The sequence below is a fragment of the Macrosteles quadrilineatus genome, unplaced genomic scaffold, assembly GCF_028750875.1.
Source record: "Macrosteles quadrilineatus isolate MER2022 unplaced genomic scaffold, UCM_ALF_1.0 Scaffold_4__1_contigs__length_99947679, whole genome shotgun sequence".
NCBI classification, from domain to species: Eukaryota; Metazoa; Arthropoda; class Insecta; order Hemiptera; family Cicadellidae; genus Macrosteles; species Macrosteles quadrilineatus.
The window spans coordinates 35,374,108-35,398,972 of record NW_026542597.1 but is presented as its reverse complement, the minus strand read 5'-3'; the positions used below and the strand labels follow the sequence as shown (position 1 = coordinate 35,398,972).

The 24,865-nt window shown below is 34.7% G+C and overlaps 1 protein-coding gene across 3 annotated transcripts; it reads left to right on the top strand.

The window, feature by feature from the left end:
• The first annotated feature begins 842 nt into the window (after positions 1–842).
• LOC128993498 (anoctamin-4-like) lies at positions 843–23,931 on the top strand. 3 transcript variants are annotated; one of them, XM_054417446.1, is made up of 18 exons: positions 843–927; positions 1,574–1,678; positions 2,169–2,318; positions 2,657–2,814; positions 7,545–7,716; positions 9,178–9,410; positions 10,115–10,275; positions 10,611–10,855; positions 11,391–11,525; positions 12,097–12,300; positions 12,960–13,057; positions 14,964–15,103; positions 15,498–15,703; positions 16,197–16,363; positions 17,228–17,333; positions 17,814–17,946; positions 23,387–23,475; positions 23,742–23,931. In XM_054417446.1, the coding sequence occupies exons 1-18, from the start codon at positions 904–906 to the stop codon at positions 23,772–23,774; spliced, it is 2,559 nt and encodes an 852-aa protein (XP_054273421.1). In that variant the 5' UTR covers positions 843–903; the 3' UTR covers positions 23,775–23,931. The 3 variants fall into 3 exon arrangements, with proteins under 3 accessions (XP_054273421.1, XP_054273423.1, XP_054273424.1); XM_054417448.1 differs by lacking the exons at positions 23,387–23,475; positions 23,742–23,931 and adding an exon at positions 22,094–22,328; XM_054417449.1 differs by lacking the exons at positions 17,814–17,946; positions 23,387–23,475; positions 23,742–23,931 and adding an exon at positions 17,666–17,800.
• Positions 23,932–24,865: the final 934 nt, after the last annotated feature.

Here is a 24,865-nt window from a genome sequence, read left to right as displayed (position 1 = left end):
GGGAGAGAGTAACGCGGAGAGCGGACTCCACTTGTCTTAGGTAATTTAATGTTACTGTTTCCTAGAAGCGGAGCGGAACAAAAATGTTAATCGCTTCTCCGCTCTCCGCGTTCCTCTCTCCGCTCTCCGCTTCTGCGCCTAGAAAAACCCAGCTTTAACCACTGGCAAAGGCTTTTGTAATCAGTTTTTTTTTATTAATAAGCTTTTCAATCTGTATGTGATTGAGTCGTGTTTGCAAGAAATTCATTCTTTGTACTTGATTTTTTTACAAAAATTCAACAATGTCTGGTGCAGTGGTGCAGTAACTGGTAACTAAGATTTTTTTTCGTAGACAGTATTTGGTATTTTCCAAGTTCCTTTATTTCTTATTGGTTAGACCACAGCAGGTCCTTGTAGTCCTTTATAGTTTGCTAAATCACAATATTCAAAGATCTCATACTTGTGAATTGAAATTACAGTAAATATAGTAAAAGTTATCTTACAAAAATTGCTTTATGAGCTCTTGTTACATTACCACCATTTTTGCTAGATCTTACATGGAATGTTTGAACTGAATCTGAAAAATAGCTGTATTAGAAGTCGAATTGTTTCAATTAAATCTAAAATATATTAGAGAAACTAAAAAATGTGAGTAATAATACACTACCTATATGTTGCATCTGCGTTAATCAAAGTTAATTTAGACTATAAATATAAACACACCGTAAAATTACTGTTCCTATTTATGAAAAAGTATTTTACCATAGGAATCTCTAAATGAATATGTAAAGTTTTATTAATCTACATCTTTTCCACTTTATTTTCCAGAGAATTGTTTACTTGTCAGAATCAAGTTTCATGAAGCTAATTCCAGAGAGAATAAAACTGATTCCTACAAATTACGTTGAAAAGGGAAAACTGAAAATGAACAATCAAGGTTATACTGAGGTTAGTTTGTTACATTTTTACACTGAGGAATCTTCTCCTCCTGATGATCCTAAAAATGCTATGCAGCGCACTGATGGCAACTTGGCCCTCTTGTCGGCCGTTTCGCAACCGTACCACATCACACTACGGCTTTAAAAAAATGAAAATTTGTTAGGGAAATTTTATTTATTTTTATTTTTTTGTATTAGTAAGCTATAATTTTAAGTTTAAATACTGGCAGGCTTAATGATTTGCATAATAAATTAAACCTAGGGCATGGGGCGGAGCCCTAAAATGTGAGTCAAAAGGCTTAATGTTTTTCTCAAACTCTAGGATACAATTTACCAATGTGTACCTTATCACTCTCAGGTCATAATAAAAAAGGTCTAAAAGCGGTAATAATACATTGTTCTATATGAACCAACCTAATAATAAGAAGCCTACCGTAATAAGTAAGTATCAAGTAAGTACTGGGTCATTCGCCTATTGGGACAGATGATGATTGGAGTGTCCAATCGAAATCGATCCCCACTTACCACCTTTTATGTATTTTCCATCTTGTGAGTTAACAGTATAAGCATAAATATATGTTTTAAGTGTTAAGTAGACATATCTTTTATTTACTTTCTATACAATTAAAATATTTGACTTTTATAATGTTCAACAGAAACAATGGACATTCAAAGATGGTGAGAGAACCATTGATATGGTAATTGTTTGGGATGAATCCAGCCACAAAGCTCATTCTAAAAGAGCTTCTGATAAGAGAACAGTGAGTACAGCTTTTTTTGAACTCCTTTAACTATTTCACCTAATTTTATAGATTCATTTGATTAAATTAGATGTCAAACAACTAACCAAAGAGATTAGTTAATTTAATTCACACCAAATTGAACATGCTATTTTACAAAGGTTGAAGAAAAAGAAGTACCCTAATGTATACTTTTAAATCATTTAGTTTAACCAAACCATACAGACTGTTAAAAATTATATGCTTGAGGTTCTCACAAAGTCTAACTGATTTCAACAGGTAGCTCAGTAAGCATAATGAAAGTTAAGTAAGTTAATGATATGTATTTATCCATTTTATGACACCAAACAAAAGTGTTTCAAGAAAACACATTTATCAGGTAATTGACAAATACAGAAGAAAGACAAAGAACTTTTTGTTCCAAAATGTTTAGTCAAGTTCCAGTTGTATTTTTGAGCCAATAGATTCAGTGTTCATACTGTATAATACAAGCATTTTAAATTAATTGCAGATTTTTGAGACCAACTTAAGAGAGGAAGGCTTAGAATTGGAGCACGAGACAGTCCCTGACTCTGGATTACATTTTATAAAAATCCACGCTCCGATGGAAACTCTTCAGCGCTACGCGGAGATCTTGAAGATGCAAATGCCTGTGAAAAATGTAAATAGTTTTGACAAATCATTATAGTTATACAGTACACCCATAACCCTTGTCTTACCAGCTTAGCTCGTCAGTAGCAGTACTGCTAACTCACTGGCGCTTAAAGCGCATCGCAAAAAAGTATACTTCACCCTGCAAATGGAAAATATCCCGATGGAGCACCTAACACTTATGTAAATGAGAATATTAATTCAACATTTTTATTGTAAAAGGGTAGTTTAAAACATAAACTCACAAATCGTACAAAATCTCAGTCAAGGAAATAAAAAGTTACAGTACTATTATTTTATAAAATAATTTTGTCTCTGTCCCTTAAAATGCAAAGTTATATTTTTCAGCTATATATCACAACAGATGGACAGAATACTCGATCTACAGTTAAATCTTGCTGCAGAATCTTATGTCCGTTCTTGAGTTGCTGTGAATTAAACCCTGAAGTCTTCCCAGACTGTGGGAAATCGGTGACTGCCTCTTACTCGCGAGCCAGAGATTTTTTGTAAGTTACATAATATTCACTGTAAAATAGTAAGTGAACTGACAAGACGTTGAAAGTATGACAATATAAACCTCATAAACATTATCATAGTGTGTTGTTCATGTATTGGTGGTGCTCAGGTTAATCATATTGTTTCTTCTCCCAAGAAACCCTGTCTATTCTTTTGTAAATATGAGCTTCACTTGCCTTTGTTTTTATCTTGTGAATATCTAAGACTCATCAAGTACTTAGTCGACAGCCAAACAGACTTAAGGTATCAGAACCAACGTTTCCTGGGACCCCTAAAATGTCCGCCTCCTCAGAGAAGGAAACGTTCCTTTCTTGCATCCCACAAAGACATACAAATTAGATAGGTACTCGAAAAAGACAAACTTTTTGAGTTTATTTAATGCTTGTTGGGTAATTAATTTAAAGAGAACAATAAAGGTGAGTGTAAGCTATAAAATATATACAAATGAATCATACATTGCCTGAAAGTAAGAAAATTACAAGTTACAAGTTTACTCCATGATATTTCCCTACTTGTTCACTTCAGCCGCATTATTATGTTCATTCCTTAGTCAACTGATTTCCTACATTAGTCTAATCCTTATATATAATACGTGAAGGAGAATTTTACGAAACACTACTCCTCCGTTAATAATGGACGGATTTTTACAAACGACGTGTCAAAATAAAGTATTTTTTGTGTAGACGCCCCCTTTCACCATTTCCTGTAATAAAAATCCTCGGGCTTTGCCCCACAGGCCATCAAAGTTGGAGTTTCCCCCATAAGATTAACATGGGGGAATCTAAATATTTAATTGGAAACTTTGTCCCCACTAATTTGAGAGAACGGCTGGGCGTAGAAACTTGGTAGAGGTGTCCAAAGAAAGGTCTTGGTCTGTAGATGAGTTATCAAAATAAAAACTAAGCAAAATCCCTTAGGACTCTGCCCCAGAATCCTTTAAAGATCCCTCCACAGAGTTGTTTACATTTTGGGCATGTGAATAATCTTCTAATATATAAAATTCTCGTGTCACAGTGTTTGTCTGCAAACTCCTCCGGAACGACTTCACCGATCGTTATGAAATTTGGTGTGTAAATTCTGTAGGTATGCGAATAGGAAGTAAACTATTTCCCGTTCCGAAATTCTTAAAAGGGCTCCGCCCCAGTGGCTCTGGAGTTTCCCATGTTAACCTTATGAGAAATGGAATTAATGAATCTTAACAGCTGTTTCAATTAAATAGCATTAAAGTTACAAGGATTACCAACAGGGTGCAGCACTATTATTTCTTTTACATTTATGACAACAGCTAATTTGCAACCAAAAGGTGAGTGAGCGTAGCGAACGAACTTCAACCTGGAGGCGAGTGAGCGTAGCGAACGAGCTAACCTGAAGGCAAGTGAGCGCAGCGAACGAGCTCCAACCTAAAGGTGAGTGAGCGTAGCGAACGAGCTCCAACCCAAAGGTGAGTGAGCGTAGCGAACGAACTTCAACCAGGACGTGATTGAGCGATGCGAACGAGATCATCTTGAAAATTAAACGTAACGGTACTTTCTTTCCATCGGTCTGTCTTAGGGGAAACCTATAACTTAGGCGATACGAAGTTCGCTGGGTCAGCTAGTCCTTATATATAATACGTGAAGGCGATTTCTAGAAAAGACTACTCCTCCGTTAATAATGGACGGATTTTTACAAACGACGTGTCAAAATAAAGTTTTTTTTGTGTAGACGCCCCCTTTCACCAATTCATGTAGTAAAAATCCTCGGGCTTTGCCCCGCAAGCCATCAAAGTAGGCGTTTCTCCCATAAGATTAACATGGGGGAATCTAAATATTTGATTGGAAACTTTGTCCCCACTAATTTGAGAGAACGGTTTGGCGTAGAAACTTGGTAGAGGTGTCCAAAGAAAGGTCTTGGTCGGTAGATGAGTTCAGTGGCGTAACAAATTTTTACGGGCCCCCCTGCAAACTTATTTTTTGGGCCCCCCCCCCACTCATGAGTTATTTTTAGACCACCAATACAACATAATCAAACGCCCTCCCCCTCCCACCAGAGTATTTTGTGGACCACCTATACAATGATCAAGCAGATTAATCATAAAATGAGTGGTAAATAAATTATGAAAAAAAATATTAAATTAATATATTAAATTGTGAGATATGCTCCATAAAAGGGTATGTGTTAAGTATTTTCAGTCGTGGTTTGATGGAAGTGTTACATCACTACATCATTATATCAGTTTTAGTGTTTGTAAACAGTTTTGAAATCAAATAAAAACCCCTTATTTTCCATCCGTCTATCAGAATGTTTATATCAAGGAGGTTAAAAACTTTACATTTAATTTATCACACATGTTATCCATTTTTATTTCCCTGATAATTAGACTTATTCGTTAATTACAAGGCAAAATGTGGTTCGAATTCCCCTATTAACCACCTTAGGCCCCTTAGTTGCCTTTTGCTGTATTAGCTAATTAATTAACATCTGTGTCTAATGTCTAAGGAATATGTCGGCCTTAGTCCCTTTCAACACTAAAAAGTTGGGCTACTCATCTCCATTAATTCTTGGCTTAAAATACCTACATTGGTATGGTCGCCATTTCAAAGTAAATTATTAAAGTCAATCAATCAATTATTTAAGATGGGGACGCCAATATGTGAGTATTTAAACCCAAATATGACTGAAGGATGAGAAAGTATTAATTTATTAGGTTAGTGTAACTCTTTGGTTATAATTAACTCATACACTAAAAGCTGGTTAGTTTAATAGATTGACGTACTATAATCACAGGCTAAAATAGCCTATTGCATTTTTTATTTTATCTTTGTATGGATTTCAAGCGTCTTATTATGTTGTAAGCGTTTATCTTACAACTAATGTCTTTAGTAATGGTTAATTGTGGGGCTAACAAACACAGTCAGTAGAGTAGCAGTATATTGTATTTAACAAAACACAATCAATATTAGGACAAAGCTAAAATGTAAAATAATACAATATTAAATGCCCCAGCCAACGTTCATGACTCCAGGCTCCAAAGTAACAAAATGATCGCAGACGACATAAGCAGTGTACGAAATCACCGAGAAGTAAAATATTTCTCGGTGACGAAAGTAAGATTGCATAATAATCAAAGACCCACGTTATAACATGTTAAATTTGTTACCCTAGTTCGTTATCACTGAAGAGGCCTAACGAAATTAAACGATAACTGATAACAACATATTATTAATAACATCAATGTTATTACTTGTTCAATACAATTATTGAATGAATGAACTCCAATTTTTCGGCCCCACTCGTCTCACGGGCCTCTCCGCTCACCGTTTCCCGCTCACCGGTTCGCGGGCCCCCTCAGCTCCCGGGCCCTGCGGGCCCTTCTGTTACGCCACTGGATGAGTTATCAAAAGAAAAACTAAGCAAAATCCCTTAGGACTCTGCCCCAGAAGCCTTAAAAGATCCCTCAACAGAGTTGTTTACATTTTGGCCATGAGAATAATACTTTTTAATGAAACAGCTGTTCATTTTTAAATTGTATTTCAAACAACACATATTTATTGGGAGTTGAATTCTACCAAATAAGTATTTGCAATGTTGTTTTCTGATTTTAAAATTGATTTTCTTCTTTATCATGCCATGTTTTGCAATATAACGTTCCATTACGAAATCAGTGGAAAATCCTTTTATCACAGCAATTCTTAAATTATTTCTTATTGAACTATCTTATATCTATTGTACGGGTTGGTGTGTGCCTTTTTCGCCACTTTTGCCTACATTTTAACTTATTATTCTACAAAATATCAAATATTTATGTAGAAATATCTGCTCTTATTGTGTCTAATAAAATCCAAACTTAGAAATATTGCCTAAAATGGTACCTATCTTGACAAATTATTTGCACCTGCCTATATTACGGACTTTGGCGCACCGAATTTGTAACATTATTGAAAATAACACGAAATTTTGGCTGTAAAATATGGTACAAAGAGAAAATACAATTTAAGCAGCTACTGTCATGACAGAAAGGTCATATTCCTTTTAAACTAGATCACATAATCCTTTGACTGGGACGGGTGGCGTCGTCCTGTAATCCAGCTACTAGGTCACGAATTGTGGATATTTATAGGAATGCACTGTGGATGCGATACTCCCTGGTGTGGATTAACGTCCGCACAAGTGAGTACTACAACTACCCGCAGTGCTATCCTGATAATTATACCAATTCATAAATACCAATGCAAAAAAAATTTGGTTCCAATTCAACTATAAACTGTAGGTCCCTTGGTTGCCATTCGCTGTATGGGCTATTAGTTAACAGCTGTATCCAAGGAATGTCGGCCTTAGTCACTAACAAGACTTCAAGATCGTGCCACTCATCCTACACTCATCTCCATTCATACTTGGCTCACCTACTATGAATGGTCGCCATAAAAAACGTATTAAAGGATTAAAGTATTTATCATATACGACGAAGGAAAATCAAACTTACACTGAAACGGATATACCTCCCTTTGAAATTAGAATATGTCTTCCCAAAAAATATTTTCATTTCAAATAAAATCATATTACACTGATGAAATTACGGAAGTGTTTAACTAAATTTAAGTCCTAAAACTATCTCCTAGTGAAGGTATGCAATGGGTTACATATGGGTTGCAATGGGGCTTTACATAATTTTGAGTGCTTCCATAATATGAGAGCATTGGAAACACTTAATTGCCCAATCTCTTCTTTTCTTAATTTTCAGATTTGATGTGGGATCTCCTGGCTTTTTCACATCAGCACAGAAATCCAGGATTGTTCAGTTCATTTTGGAAAGAACACTTTACACAAAAAAAGGCAAGATAAATGTCTTTGAGTTTGGAATCAATAGGCTGGTGCTGCATGGAGTATACACCGCATCGTACCCACTACATGATGTAAGCCATTTAAAACACACTTTAATTAGTAAAAAAATATTCTTACTCCTTTCCAAATATAACTATCAATGAAAGTCGTATTGTTAACAAAGGAATATACATAACATTGAGTAAGAAGGTTATAGAGTGGTACTGTACTAACATTTCCTGGGTTGTCTAAATGAATGTGCACTTTTACAATCTCAATTATAATAATATGTAATCTTTTTCCTCTAAATAAAAAAGTTACAAATGCTTCATTTACACTTCACTTAAAAAAGTTCTCTATGTAAAAACTCAGCTAAAAAACCTTTGCACGAAAGAGTTATTCTCATTAAAGTACTGGGGTTCTTGCTTGAGAAGAAACTTAAGCAGCATGCCATTGCCAAACAAACACAATCATTAATATCATTCTGGCTGCTTTTCCAAGTGAGAAACATAATCAAAACTCATAAGGAAAAATATGCAAGTAGAGGAGTTTTAAAGATTAGGATTTCTGTACATTTACTTTTCAGAAATACTGTTTCCAAACATGAGGTAAACACTGACAGAACAAGTGACTGCTTTAGCTGTAACTTTGCTGTCCCTGATAAAAACTCTTCTGAGCCTGTACAACCATCTCAGTCTCTCAGAAAAGCATAGTGTGCTGTCAGTACCTATGGGTGCGTACACAAAGAACGCCGGTTGCCGGCGCCGGCAAACCGGCAGCTTGCTCCTCGTGCTTATAAGCGCGGCAAAAGCTTGAAGCCGTACATAAAGAAAGCTGCTGGTAACAAGCGCGACAAGTCAGTTCACTTTAAGCAGTGTCAAAGATGTCTTCGTCTAGTGATGATGTGTTTTTGGCGGAGAGTGTTCATGTAAAATTATTGCAAAGGAGGAAAGTCGGTGTTCATGTTATTAATAGACATAGGAAGAAACTTGGTGAATACCATCACTTATTTCCGCAACTAAAAGGTGACCCACAATGGTTCTACACATACATGAGAATGGAGCTAGCGACTTTCGATTACATATTAAGAAACATTGAAGGACGTTTGGTTAAAAAGTGGTCAAACTGGCATAAACAACCAATAGAACCAGAAGAGCGTCTTGTCATATTTTTGAGGTAATCATATATTTTTGTCATATCCCAAATCGCCTTCTTTTGATAAACTTTGGAAATTAAATCATCTGTATCAACCATCGCGCTATGACACCCACCAACTGCACAGTACAGAGACGACTCGCGGACTGAGCCGGTTGCCTGAACCGGCTTATAAGAATGTTCTCTTCATACTTGTTTGCCGGTTGACGCCGGCAGCTCGCGCTTGTTGCACTTGTTGAGCCGGCACCGGCGTTTACTGTGTACGGGCACACTTGAAACCATGTTAAGTTCTTCTCGAGCCGGGACGCGCTTACAGCGGCTGGTTTGCCGGCGCCGGCAACCGGCGTTCTTTGTGTACGCACCCTACATCTTGAAACATTAATACCATTTCTGTTTAGGGTGATCTAGAGACGCCGGGTAGTTTGCGCTACAGGTTTTACCACTACTGGGCATCTTTCAAGAACTGGTACAAGAAACAACCAGCTGACCATATCAGGCAATATTTTGGAGTCAAGACTGCGTTGTATTTCCTCTGGCTGGGGTACTACACTAAAATGCTGATTCCAGCATCTATTGTCGCTGTTGTTTGCTTCGTTACGTCAATTTTACTATTACCCTCTGCTGTAACGATGTAAGCATTGCACATTTTAGATGAGATGTACAATAAAATGATAAGCACTGTTAATGATCCCAGTTGAAGATTTGGTATGAACTTTACATTGGTAAACTGGTAGTTTATTTGCTTTCTTTAGCATACAATGTTAGGAACTAACTCTATGATGAATAATGTTAGTAATAAAATTTGAGTTTGATCTTATTAGTTTGTTATATACTCCGTTCAAAAAATGTAGGTGGTTTAAGGGGAAGAAATCCATCCCTCCACGTCTTGATCCTAACAGCTGAGATTTGTCAAAACGTCAATCAGCTGCAACATACATTAAGCAACAAAAGGCGGTGGGGGAACTTCCCCTCAAACTGCCTAAATATTGTGAAAGGACTATGAATAATAGAAGTCTAATAGAGAGAAGTTTATTGGAAATTGAGATTTATTTTGAGGTTATATATAGGTTATCTTGTTTGTGTAAGTTTTATTTGAAATTAAATAGTTTGGACGGTAACCTGCATATTGTATTCCCCATCATAATAATAAGTCTTTTATTCTACCAAATTAATCCATCCACAACCCAATTTTTAATTTTCAATAAAATCTTTAGCTCAAAGTACAAACTTCTTTAGAAAGAACAACAGAATCCTCAAAACTTAACCACCACTTTTGACTCCCTGAAGGGGATTCTTATGACTATGTTAAAGTAAACCCTTAAAAATGTATTTCAGAGATGAGGTTTGTGATGGAGCAATAAAAGACGTCATGTGTCCGCTGTGTGACAGATACTGCAAATTTGTGAACATTTCAGACACTTGCTTGCAAACAGAAATACTCTACATCTTCGACAATTCTACTACTGTAGTTTTTGCTGTATTTATTTCTTTTTGGGGTGAGTGTAAATGGTTTCTGTTAAGTAAACTTAGAAAATAAGTAGGAATCTAATAATTTCAAAGCTTGTTATTTTTTTAATAAGTCCTAATCATTCAGTGAATTGAAATCACAATAATCTAAGCTCTAGTTATGTTGATGAAAAAATTGCAAAATTTTGGGATTAGAAGGAGGTTGAAATGTTCTTCTTCAAATCTACAGACTAAACATGGTACAGTACCGGTAACCATTTACTTCCATTAGAAAAAAGGGCCTCAGACTTGGACAAATATAAGATTTACTAAGTGTAATCCTAAACAAACCAAGTATTTAGTTTTTTTTTTTAATGTTTTCCAGCTGCAATCTTTCTTGAATGCTGGAAGAGATACTCAGCGGAAATAACCCTCCGCTGGGATCTGACATCTCTTGACGACAGAGATGAAAACCCTCGTCCAGAATATGCCGCAAGGCTGTCCAAACTAGCTGCAGATAAAAAAGTCAGCCATAAGCTGAATTTTATTACAAACGCTAGTGAGCCCAATTTGAGCTTTTGGATGATATTCCCAGGAAAAGTGATAAGCATCACTACAGTGCTATTGCTGGTAAGAGTTCAGCCATAAACCCAGATCTCCGTTCTGAAGTTTTAACCCAGAAACATTAACACTTTTTACCACATGGTCTTTAAATCCTACACACTTTACTGTTGTGTACACTTTAGTGCAGAAAAGTTCATCAAAGTTAAATATAAAGCCGGTTTTGATGAACATTTCAGGTCCTGTTTTGTTTTAGTACTCTGATGTCAATTGTTCCCTTTTTCTATGTAGATTTTGTAAGTGATTTTACTCTTGGGTTATAAATCTAGAGTAAAAGAAATAGTTTACAGATGGATTAATTTCTTTGGTTAAAACAATTTGAATGTTTGTGAACCACAATAAATACTTGTTTACATACATGTGATGGGATTTTACTAAAGTTATTTTGAAATATTATGTTGTGCATTGTGTGTATTTGTAAGCTTCCTAGTACGTTATATAGTCATAGAGAATAACTATATGGATAATAGAGAGTGTTTGCTTTTTTATAAGTAGTTTAGTCACGGACATATTCGGTTGTTGATGTACTCACTGTTCCTGTCAGGTTTCACTGGCTGTAGCAGCTGTTATCGGTGTTACTCTGTACCACATGATTGCGTTGACTGCTCTACCTCTCGGCATCATCTCATCCATATCTGCTACTTGCCTCAATCTCATCTGCATTTTGATGTTCAGTCCCGTAAGTGGCATACTTTTAGGGTAGTGTACTTTCAAATGTAATGTAGAGTCTTCAGCAAACAGTATACAAAATTTAGCAAACACAGAATTTTATTCGTCCCTTGGATTAGCATTCCGGGATGTCTCTGTATAGAGGGTAAACATTTTTAGGTTTCATTTTAAGTCATACTTTTATTGTCTGGAATAAAACTCCATATGTGTAACTGGTTCAAGCGTTTGCGGTTGTGCTAATGCACAGTTGACTATAGGAGAGGAAATTAAAAGAATTGCAGATAATGTAGAAGAACCAAAGATGTTCCTAGTTTTGTGCACCATACCTCCAATTCTAGAAATCTAAGCTTGCAAATTAAACCAATTATTGAAGTTTTAAGTCAAATTTAATTATTGGTCTTATTACGATCATTATGTTTTACCATATGATTTTTTCTAAACAGATGTTTTGTACACTAGAAAGTAGGCTTTTACCATTATGCCTTATGTCTCCTGTATCATTGACTTAATAGTCAATGCCTGTAAGACATAGACCCGGGACTGATTTACGATTCATAGCTGATCACAAATTTTATTCACAGATCTACAGCAAACTGTCACTGTTTCTGACTGAAATGGAAATGCCACGCACACAGAGGGAATTTGACAGTTCTCTGACTCTAAAAATGTACATGTTGGAATTTATAAACCACTACTCGTCCATATTCTACATCGCCTTCTTCAAAGGGAAATTCGCTGGTCATCCTTCTGGTTATTTTAGGGTTTTTGGATTTAGACAGCTAGAGGTTAGTAAAAACTAAAAAAATATATCAAATTGTTACTATTTGAGGAATATTTCGTTAATATTTGTACAAAATTATTAGAGAGGAACCATTCCAGAAGTTTAACTTTATAAAATTGAAGATTGGTAGCAAAGTTGATATTAACTTGGATTATAAGTTATCAGTTAAAGCTATTGATGTATTTAAAGGTGTATATTTATAGTGTACTGTTTTCTCTTCACTAGTTTCATGGATGAAAAGGATTTTTCTCAAATTTATATAGATGAGATTTGATTTAGTCACATTAAGGATTTCAGCAGTTTAAGGCGTTTATTTATCTCTTTTTACTTTTAATATTTGTTCATTCTAACTTTCTGAGATGAAGGCATGACTCTAAAGTGCCTTATGCTCAATCACTATTTCTGATTGAGGATTTATACAAGCGCAACACAAAAACAATTCATTGTTGCCTTGTCTTTAGAGAGGTCAGCTCTAAGAATGGACTTTGAGGTGCAATAACCTCAATAATGAATTTCCATTTCATTGATGCTTCTACATTCATGCAGCCAATCTACCAATGTAAAAGCTGATCATTAAGATTGTCAACCATTTTGTTACTGATGAAACAGAAATAACTGCTTATCTTCTACATATTCTACAGAGTTGTTTACTTTTTCTTGTAGTGTGGTGCAGGAGGCTGTATGCTAGAACTGTCACAGCAGCTGGCTGTGATAATGATCGGCAAACGAGCTTTCCGTACACTCAGTCAAATATTACGACCGTAAGTTTCATATTATTGTCCTATAAATAGCATAGAACAATCATTGACTATTAGTATTATTAATTACAACTAGACATTCCATCCCCATATTAAATTTGTAGCCAGATTTTGATCAATATAGTCATAGTTTATGAGAGCCGACGACAGATTGAGCTGATCTAAATTACTAAATTCTTTCGAATACACAAACCTTTTTACCAAGTCAAACTTAGGGGATGACTTATGGTGAGCTATACAACTGTTATTACCCATTAACATGGTCAGCGAAAAAGTAAGGTATAAAATATAATTTTAGATACTAATAACCTAACTAGGGGAAATAATTTCAGCCAACTATCCGAATCTGATGTTAGAGACTAGAATGACAATGAATAGGATCTCATTGACAACTTGACCAGAATCAATACTTTTAAAACAAAATTTACAAACTATTCCTATAAAGGGAAGTGGTACACTCCAGACGGTAGCCACTCTGCTAACCACTAATTTTAATGCATGACACTTATATCAGAAAAGTAACAAAAATAGGTAAAGTGTATCGTCATGGTATTGAGAGACAAAGTGAAAAGCAAAACACGTGGTATGTCTTTAGCTGTAAATATTTCTAAATAATAAATCTTCCAACTTCTTTAATTTATTTTCCTTATCGCTAATATGGTAAATTGTTTTAAATGGCAAATCATCCAAGAACTTTGTAGTTTTTCCCAGCAAAAGTAGCACAACCCCATCGACTAAGTTTTTTTTTCTCACCCAACCCAAGCAAGAGTACATTTCAAACCTACCTGTTTATTCCATAGAAGAATTTCCCACCTACCTCAAGTAATTTAGATGTATTAATTATTATTTTGTAATCCTCTGTTGCTTTTTATTCTACCCTTCGTGTTATTTAAACAAATGCTTTCTTTTAGCGTTAGAATTTATTGATGCTGTTCATTGTACCAGTACCTGGGGACCAAGCCTTGCTCTGCGAAAATCAATAGTCTACTCTGAAACCAGTCTTAGTATAGCAGATACATTGGTCTATTCCCAAACTTCACACACTGCTCGCTTTTACTACTTCCTTCACCACTCCCTACAACGTGGACCTATTTCCCTCCCTCCCATAGCATTTAAGTATTACAGATACATTAATCCAACTGCCACAAACCCCACTCCCACTCTGCAAAGCCAGCCTTTACTACTTCCTTCACCACTCCCTACAATGTGGACCTGTTTCCCTCCCTCCCATAGCATTTAAGTATTACAGATACATTAATCCAACTGCACAAACCCCACTCCCACTCTGCAAAGCCAGCCTTTACTACTTCCTTCACCACTCCTTACAATGTGGACCTGTTTCCCTCCCTCACATAGCATTTAAGTATTACAGATAGCCTACATTAATATAATTGCCAAACACAGTTCCCACACTCTGCACTCCTAGCCTTACTACTTCCTTCACACAATTCTAACTGCAGTAAACTCGTTTTTGGGCCAGAAATAAACTACTTACAACATTTAAAGAAAATCGTCGAAGCCGTTTTCGAGATCTTTGAGCAAACATACATACATACATACAAGCAAACATTGCTCATATTAGAGTATAGGATTACATAAAAATGAACATGTTTGAATGATTGAATATGATATTTTCTTAGAAAGTGATTTAGTTTAGATATTTTATTTGAATAAGAATTCAGGGACTGAGTTTATTAAAAAAAATTATATGCTTGTCATCAATCTCCTCTATGGGGGATACTTAAACAAGTCGAAGTATCTGTTTTATGCAATTTGAAAAAGGATGTATTAAATTCTGGACACTAATTTCTTCAGGGAATCTCAGATTCATCCCTTTCTTAATGAAAAATCCTTTGAAAAGTACTATATTTTTATATTTCAATGCATTAAAAAATAAACTGTCTACCAGAATCATCACCCTGTTTTGGCGGAAGAGATTCAGTAGTTTCCGAAGGTCCTGGGACGACCGAGAGATAAGTCAGTGGGAGAAGGATTTCCTATTGACTGACGGAGGACCCAGGACTCTGTTCCCCGAGTACCTGGACATGGGTGAGTGGTGTTTGTGATGGTTGGTTACAAACAAAAAAAGTTGTCAAATCCTGCCAATCCATAGAATTGTTCGCTATTGTCGGGACCACGTAAGTTTGCAGTTGAGGGAGGAGCCTATTTACCATATGGTTTTGAATGAACCAATGAGAACCATGCGGTGTTGCCAAATCTGTTAATACCAGCTGATTTTATATTGCTTAGTATACTTCAATTAGTGTTGTCAACGGGCAATGTGGCAACGTTGCACTAGCCTTGTCTTGTGATTGGCTGCCACCAACTGCAAACTTACGTGGTCCCGACTTTAGGTACTATTGTTGACACTATGAATACATAATGAAGATGTAAATTTGTTCTATTTTAGAAAATATCCAATAACATTTCTTTCCTATTGCAGTTCTTCAGTACGGATTCGTCACAATTTTTGTGTCAGCTTTCCCCCTGGCTCCATTGTTTGCGTTGATTAACAATATTCTTGAAATCAGAATCGACTCGCAAAAACTTCTCATCTATCATCGGCGTCCGACGCTGAGACGCACCAAGGACATTGGAATTTGGTTTGACATCTTAAAGTATATTTCCCACTTGGCTGTTTTTACAAATGTAAGAATTAGTTCATTTTGTGTTATAACTAGAGGTGTCTATCTTATATAGATATACATGTATCTTAACTATTTGTTTAGCTTGATCTTGAATGATTTTCAAGTAATAAGACTTGCAACAAGTTCATGTTGGTTTAAGTGACCAGGGCGTGATGATGCAATGTGCGTTTTGACTTCCTGTTGCATCGATAGACTGCTGGTTTTAGAAACTCAAGCGAAATAAGTAAAGGTACAAAAAAGTATTTATGATTTCTCATTACGAAGTTTAGCCCTTAATTTTAGCTTACTACATACTCTTATTTCTTTAGATAAACCTAAATGTATTACACACAGGAAAGAGTAATACTGTAATTTTAAAAGAACCCCACAAGAAATGGAGAGGTATCCGTTACCTAAAATATAGGAATCTTGTCAAGGACATGTTTTGTGAACTCAGAATTTTATTTGTTTTTAGTTTAGAACCATACCTCTAGAGTTAACTATTTTGGTTACAGGGGTTTATCATTGCATTCACATCCAACTTTATTCCGAGGATGGTCTACAGGGTTGCTGTAAGCCAGGACTACGGAACGGCGGGGTTTCTGAACCGTTCCTTGTCCTACATGGCTTTGCAGGACTTGGATATGGTGGGGAAACCTAACACCACTTTGGAGTATTGCAGGTGAAGTCAAACTTTTCATTGTTCAGCAAGGTTTGTAGGTTAGCTTTAGTTGTAGTTTTTGTTTCATTTTATTTTGCTCTCATCTATGTCAGTGACAACTATGATTTGACAAACATAAAGATAAAAAAACCTGCTGTCACGTTGTGGTCCAAGTTTTGGCCTTGGATTATGGGCATTTCGGTGCAAACACCAGAATCCTATCCGTAGTAAAACTAATCTTCACTGAAGAGGTGTATTGAAAGTTTACGAACAAAACTCTGTTATTTAACAACGCTTTTCTTTTGTGACGCCTCTATATCGTCCTCCCTGTGCACGTGTAACGAAAAAAACCAGGTTAAATAAAAGACGACTAGTGTTTTAATTGAGTATGTGTTTTATTTGTGAACTATCGACACACCTCAACAGGCACGATTTTTTTTGTCCTAAGGACGCTAGGCACGAGCCTGGGATTGTTTTCCACATTACTTCAGGCTAGACCTAGGGGTTGCGGCACTATCACTTAGATAAAATCCATTGGTGACTTGGCGGGGATCGAACCCGGGACCTCAGGGACTGAAGTTCATTACAGTTATGTGCATGTACAGATCTTAGTTCATGTACAGATCTGACAATGGCATTCATGTCGAAATGTGAAAATCCATTAAGTACAAAACTTGGACCACAATTCAACAACAGGTATAATTTATCTTTTTTATTCGCCAAATAGGCTAATATATTTTGGACACCACAGGATAAAATCAACTATAATTTATTCATGATGGAAGTCGCTCATATTAACATAAGGAGATTTAATATTTATTTTACCAGTGCTACAAATATTTCATTGAGTTAAGTTTGTTTGTCAAAATGTATGATGTCTTTCAGGTATTTTGATTATAGAGAGCCTCCGTGGTCTGACAACAAATATGAAGAAACAAAGCTATACTGGATGGTGCTTGCTGCTCGTCTTACATTTTTCATTGTGTTTGAGGTATCTCATCTGTATTTAAATTGTACACTGAAAGTTATTTAATAGCTATGTTGAGTTTAAATCCACGAACCTTGTATGTAAATCTAACACAAATAAGATCTATAGGCAAACACATTCTTAACCCTTTTTATACTTTATGTAACAGTAATTGAAATATGATTTTTTAAACTATTTTAAATCTATAATGAGGCAGGGATATATTACATTTTAGATTTATTTTTTTCCAATCCTCAAAGATCTCTAAAGAACTGTCTACATATTTAGCTATGAAAAGAGCATCAAGCCATAATGATGGCAGTGATGATGTTAAATATGATGTTATGATTTTACAGAATATGATCATGATGGTAGTGGTGTTGGTTAATTTGGTGGTGTGGTGTAACATGATCTGATCATGATGGCAGTGGTGCTTGTAAATCTGGTGTTGTGATGTAACATGATGGCAGTGGTGATGTTAAATCTGATGTTATGATTTAACAGAATATGATCATGATGGCAGTGATGTTGGTCAAATGGCTCATACCAGATATTCCTCAGACTGTTAAGTGGCAAATGAGACGCAAGCATTATTTGATCAATGAAATGATTATCAGTCATGAATCTAAACAGAAATGTAAGTATTAAAGTAATACTGTATTCTAAAATATATTTTATTTTATAATGGTGCAAAAGCTCTTTATTTCATGTAGGCCTATGCCATACTTAAATTGACGTACAATATTTTACCTAACCCGCAATATGTTAAACTTCCCTCCCAAGCGTGATGTATACAACTTCTTTACTTCACTCGTGAAGTAAAGTTTCAAAAACTCACTCGGTGAAGTAATAAAACCCATTTAAATAATATTGAGTGCTCAACTTAATAATATATACCTCTATAAAGCCAACATCGTTCAACGCTAGAAATCAGCTGTGCGCTTGAATTTTATTGTTATACCATAGTTATACTAACCTAGCTTTTGTTTGCAAAAGAACGTTACTGATAGAAGATGAATGAAATGGATAATGAAAAATATTTTATGTAACACCCTGTATATTGTCGGGTCAGGTCAAATCTTGAACGTTACACGTTATGCAAGAGAGTAAAAATTTAAAAACGTACGTTTTCAGGAAAAGCACTTTTAACATTTTTTGTTCTGTTTTTTGAAACTTTTTTTTATTTTTTTTATTTCATTGACATTTGAAGTTTCATAAAATGTCCATGGTAACGACAATATCTTTGGTAATTTTTTATTAATAGAGCATCTTTGATGGAAAAACACGAAATTTTGTCACGACCATCACGGACATAAAACTGCATATTAAAAATAGTTAATATTATTTTTATAACTATGTTTTGCTATAAATTAATTTACTCTTATGGCCATTATACAATAAACAGCTCACTAAGCTTTTAGTATATTTAGTCTTTCTAGAAAAAAATTTAAAAAATTAAAAAATTTGAAAAGAGCTAATAAAATCTTTTATAAGTTTGTATAACTCTGAAAAAACTTACCTGAGACCCGAAAAATCTTTATTTTTTTATAGAGGTGTGCTTCTTTTGTGTATAAAACATTGAAATATGATGATATTTTAATTTTTGAAATTGTTATGATAAAATCATAAACGTGATGGTCAGGGACAAGCGGTACGGTCGTGAATTGTCTGGAATAATCTAAATCTTTCTAAACAATCCTTCAATTATACTGATAGTTATAACAAAATATGTGTTTCAATTGAACTAAACTGTTTAATTTACAATGATATTTAAGTTATTGTCACGACCAAACACAGTATAATCCATAAGACTGGATTGGTTGTGAAAAAACCCGCGATGGTCGTGAAACTTTGGTCGTGACATTACTTGTTATTTGGCTCTGTTCTGGAGGTAGCCCTGCACCTCATGTTCGAGGATACAAAGTGGACTTCTAGGTTAATCTAGCAATTGAAATATCTCATAAACAAAAATTAACACCGTGTCTACTTTATCGAATGACTGCGTACGGTCATGGACACACCAACATTACAAAATACCCCCGCCGCAGCAAACCTGCAGACTGAGCGAATTTCAACTTCTTCTGATTACATTTTTACTAAAATATTTCCATAGTCCATTTCCATATTTATTCCCAATTTAAATAACATTAGATTTAACGAGTGCTTAGGTTTGCTGCTACGGGGAACGTAAACAGTGTTTTTTAATCGAACGTCAATAGTGTAGTATGAAGTAAATAAATTTGGCAAATTTGATCAAAATATATCCATAAACAAGTCAACTACAAGAGTTTTCATTTTCTCCATAAGAAATAATATGGGAATTTTAAATTTGCCTTTTTTGAATTTTCTCCGTAACCCTTAGGCATACAACAATGCTTCAATATACTAAATTATTTCTTTTTTTAAGCTCTACAAAATAGTTGAGAAAAAATTCAAAAATTTTATCTTTTTAGGGTCAAAAAAGGGAAAAACCCATTTTTACCCCATAAAACCCCCCATAAACCCCCGTTCCCATGGTCTGATCATGCTGGTTCGCGAACTCGTTCGAATAAAATGTAGCTTTACAGGTTTATACCAAATTACATCAAAATCGGATAATTTTTGTTCGAGTTATCGTGTTAACGGACACTTATATATATATATATATATATAGCCGTTTTCATAAATGAAAAAAAATAATAGTGCTGCATCCTGTTGGTAAATCTTATAACTTTTAATGCCTTTGCATATCATAGAACCAACCTTTTTAGTTGAAACAGCTAACTAAATTCTTTAATTCCATTTAAATATGAGTACTCATAAGGTTAACATGGGAAACTCTAGAGCCATTGGGGCAGAGCCCCGAAAGGATTTTTGAGATAAAAATATGCCTATATGTTAATCGGGAATGTGAGCTATCATCATGCCAAATTTGAGCCCAATCCATCCAGTAATTAATGCATGGTTAAACTTCAAACACACAAACTTTCACATTTATAATACTAGTAAGATATAAATATATAAACACTAGCTGTAACCCGCGGGCTTTGCCCCGTTTAACTTCTTAATTTTCAAGATTATCTCGTTCGCATGGCTCAATCACGTCCTGGTTGAAGTTTGTTCGCTAGCTCACTCACCTTTAGGTTGGAGCTCGTTCGCTGCGCTCACTTGCCTTCAGGTTAGCTCGTTCGCTACGCTCACTCGCCTCCAAGTTGAAGTTCGTTGGCTACGCTCACTCACCTTTTGGTTGCAAATTATCTGTTGTCATAAATGTAAAAGAAATAATAGTGCTGCACCCTGTTGGTAATCCTTGTAACTTTAATGCTATTGAACATCATAGAACAGAACCAACTTGTTTAATTGAAACAGCTGTTAAGATTCAATAATTCTATTTCTCATAAGGTTAACATGGGAAACTCCAGAGCCACTGGGGCGGAGCCCGAAAGGATTTTTGAAATAAGAATATGCCTATATGTTAATCGGGAATGTGAGCTATCATCATGCCAAATTTCAGCCCAATCCGACCAGTATTTTTCGTGTTCACTTGTCACAAACATCCAAACTTTCTCATTTATAATATTAGTAGGATATAAATATATATATACAGTATATATATGAATCTGAACGGATGGTGTTTTTGGCCTCTGGGGACCTTAAAACAAAAAAGGAAATCGGTTCCGGGTCCAGGTCTTACCATGAGACCGACGGTAATAGCTTATTCCCTATATGGGAAATTCGCTAAAACACAAATTTGCCTTTATTAATCTTGTAATTCCTCCTTTCAACTCGAAACGACCGGCACTACAAACTTGACGTACACCTCGAACTAGTCTCTAAAACGAACTGTCCTGACACAATCGACGGCAGGATTGCCACTGTCGTGCTCCAAAGTTGAAAATTTTTCCCAAATGGTCGTGACGCCAAATTGAGGGACAGACTTATTTTGTCATGGTAGTCAGTTTGCAATGACAATAAAAATTTAATATGCTCCTTTTTTGTAAGTTTAATAACTATTGATGTTATAAAAATATGGCTTTATATATTTCAGCATGAATAATTAGTCTAAAAACAGTGTGAAAGTTGGAAAATGTACCCTAGGGACACGTCATGGTCGTGAATTTTGGGAATTTAAAAATACGAAAAAAATACCTAGAACCAATTTAAAACTAAATAAATGTGTGTAACATGTTGCCCCCATCTCAAAAAATATTAAAACACATAATAATAAACTACAAATCCAGTATCTACGAAGTAAAAGGCCAGGGACATGAAAACGTACGTTTTTAAATTTTCACTCAAGAGCGTGTTTACATCACTAGGGTGAATTATGCATTCACTGTGTGATGTAAAAACGCTCTTACTACACTTGTAAGGTAAATAGCTACTACACCATACTAATAAATATGTACAAATCCTTATATATTACCACCACCTTAAGGACTTACAATCACTAGTTATAACCTCTAAGAGAGGTTATGTTGTCATTTATAACGGCTCATTGCCAAATACAGTATAATCAGCTGTTTGGTGTCCGGTAAAACTCATTACAGTACAGTAGAACGTAATGAAACCCCATTTGATTAAGCTGGCGGCAAGGCAAACAGCTATTTTTTCTAGACTGTTTCCTTGCGTGGGAAGTTCGTCAAAACAGTAAACAGTGTTGTGTGGCCATGCTCTGTGAGTGTGGCGTAAAGTAGTTTGCCAATTGCCAATCAAGAAATAGATGTTCATTAAATTTACTGGGTTGTTGTTTTGTCAACAGTTTTACTGTGGAAAATTTTACAATCAAGCATTTTATTTTGCAGCTCAGAAAACAGAAGAGAATAGAGCACAGTCTGATACAAAAATTGAAAAAAAAAATAAAAAATAGAAAAGTGATTAATTTAATTTAGAGATAAGGCTGAATAGCGTCATCCCCACCACGTACCCCTTTGGGTTTCCGTTGAAAACTTATATTCATTAATTGACAAAAATGTAATAAATTATTTTTAAGATTCCAAATTATATGTTCATGTCACCGTACAATACCTATGTCTTACATATAATAAAATCCTAATACAATTATTTTTTGAATCTATATGATTAGCCTACATGGAGTTTTTTTTTTATAATGGATGTTTATTTTTTTATTCTAAAGTAATGTTGAATAAACTTGTTTAGCATGTTTTATTCCTTTTGTAAATTCTTAAAAGGGAACTAATTTATAAGAATAAGAATGTTCCATTGTTGTCAATTGTGCTTTAACCTTTTGAATTTTGTGTAAATTAGTTTGCCGATCAAAAGTAGATGAGCTTTAAGATAATTCTTTTGAGTTAATTAGTTAATGACTTCCCAAGTGTCATGGCGGATGGTCAAGGTGATCCTAACTGCGGCTTTTGTTTTAAATTTGTTAAAAATAATTGTAATGTGATGGTTTTTATCCAAATGGTACTACATTGTTTGTGTAAATGTTTCTTCAGTTGAATATGACTTGGTAAAGAAATAAGGGGACAAATTTAAGTGGTTCTTTGTTCTTTGACTCCTGTGATGTTAAACCTCAAAAGTCTGCAGACGGGTGGTAATATTGAATAATTTATTAACCTAAATTTTACTGTCCTGAACTTAATATCTCTCGATAAAGGAGTTGTTGAAAATAACCTCGAACTAAACAACAAACTTGATGACATTGTACAAACCAAGAAGCGGTCCTCTGCAGAAACCCATTCTCAGCTTATACCTAGGCCTAGCCAAGAGCAATGACTATTTAAACCTACTTCTAGGCTTACATCTTGACAATAAAGTAAACTGGGATGACCAGATTAGCCATGTTTGTGCTAGACTTTCCAGAGCTCTGTGTCTACTCAGAAGATTGAGATATTTTGTACCAAAGGACTGGCTGAAAACTGCTTATATTGCTTTCTTTCGGAGTATTTTATAATATGGTCTAAGGCTCCTGGGTGCCACCTCTGGGGTCAATTAAGAGAGTTCTTCGCTATTAAAAGAAAGCAGTTAGACTCTAACACTCTAACTGTTAGAGTAGTGGTGCTGATTACTCGGATCATTGTAAACCCATATTTGTAGCCGAGATAATGGTGGTTTGTAACCTCTATATTTTTCAGTCTTTGCTCAAAATCAAGAAGGAATGGGACTCCTTTTGGCAAACCCTTTGTACAAACTTAAAGAATTTTTTGATCTGAAAGAGGAATATGTAAGTAGTTTTTTTAGTTTCTAACCGAGTGTTGTGAGCTTTTTCTTTTTCTCTGCATGGAGAGTTTCAGAAATTTATTTTATCTTGGTGAGAAACCTTGTACAATTCTCTTATTTTATTTTTTTTTGTGCTGTAGTTGTACTGACGTTTTCCAGTAATGTAATATTGCATTTTGTAGAAATAAAAATTCTTGATTATAATATGCCTACTGTTTTGTTAACAGTTATTCTGTAAAAAAATTGACAATGAAACATGTTATTTTGCAGCTCAGAAAACAGAAGAGAAGAGAGCACAGTTGATAAAGAAAGTTGTAAATGGAAAAAGTGAATAATTTAATTTAGAGTTGAGACTGAACTATCCCAAAACCAACCGCTACCCTTTTGGGTTTCTATTGAAATTTTATATTTTTATTTGACAAAGTTTTATGAATCATTTTAACGTAATACAATTTTTCGTGTGAACCAATATATGATTACATAAGAGTTTTTTTCTGTAAATAATATTTTTTGTTTTTTATTTTAAAGTTATGTTGAATATACTTTTATTTCTTTCGTAAAATCTTAATATCCCCACTGCAGCAAACCTGCAGACTAAGTAAATATTTTCAGACTAAGCTTGAGGACCCATGCTGCTCCGCAGCGTTAAAATAGATATAATATCCGAGAAATAATCAAATTATGATTTTTGATTGAGTACGGTATCTTAATCGCTTAAATAAAAGCCGATATTTCACTGAAAGTTCTTAGAACAAAATATATAGGATTATATGAATATAACTGGTGAAATACATCTTAAATTGATGTAAGAATTCGAAAATTAAACAAATTATGTTTTTTAGTTGAGTAATACAGTAGGTAAGTATATGGCGATGTTTGATGTGTAAATTAGTTCACCGATCAAAAGTAGATGTACATTAAGTTAATACTGTTTTGTTAAAAGTTATTCTGTAGAAAATTTTACAATCAAACATTTTATTTTGCAGCTCAGAAAACAGAAGGGAAGAGAGCACAGTTTGTTAAAAAAGTTGTAAATGGAAAAAGTGAATAATTTAATTTATTAAAATTTGCCTGATTGGTTTTACTATAAAATATCTCCTTAAAAATATCACATTTATTCACTATTTAAATAGCATTAGTTAAACAAGTACTTAGGTTTCCTGCAATAGGGAGGGTAAAAAAGGGTTTTTTTGTAAAATGTTAATAGTTTAGTTTGAAATAAATCAAAATACTGTATGTTCCTAAACAAGCAAACTACAACAGTTTACTTATTCTTCATAAGAAAAACATGGGAATTTTTAATTTACAATTTTTAGTATTTTCTCTGTAACTATTAGGTGCATAACAACGCTTCAATAAACCAAATTATTTATTTTTTGAGCTCTACAAAATAG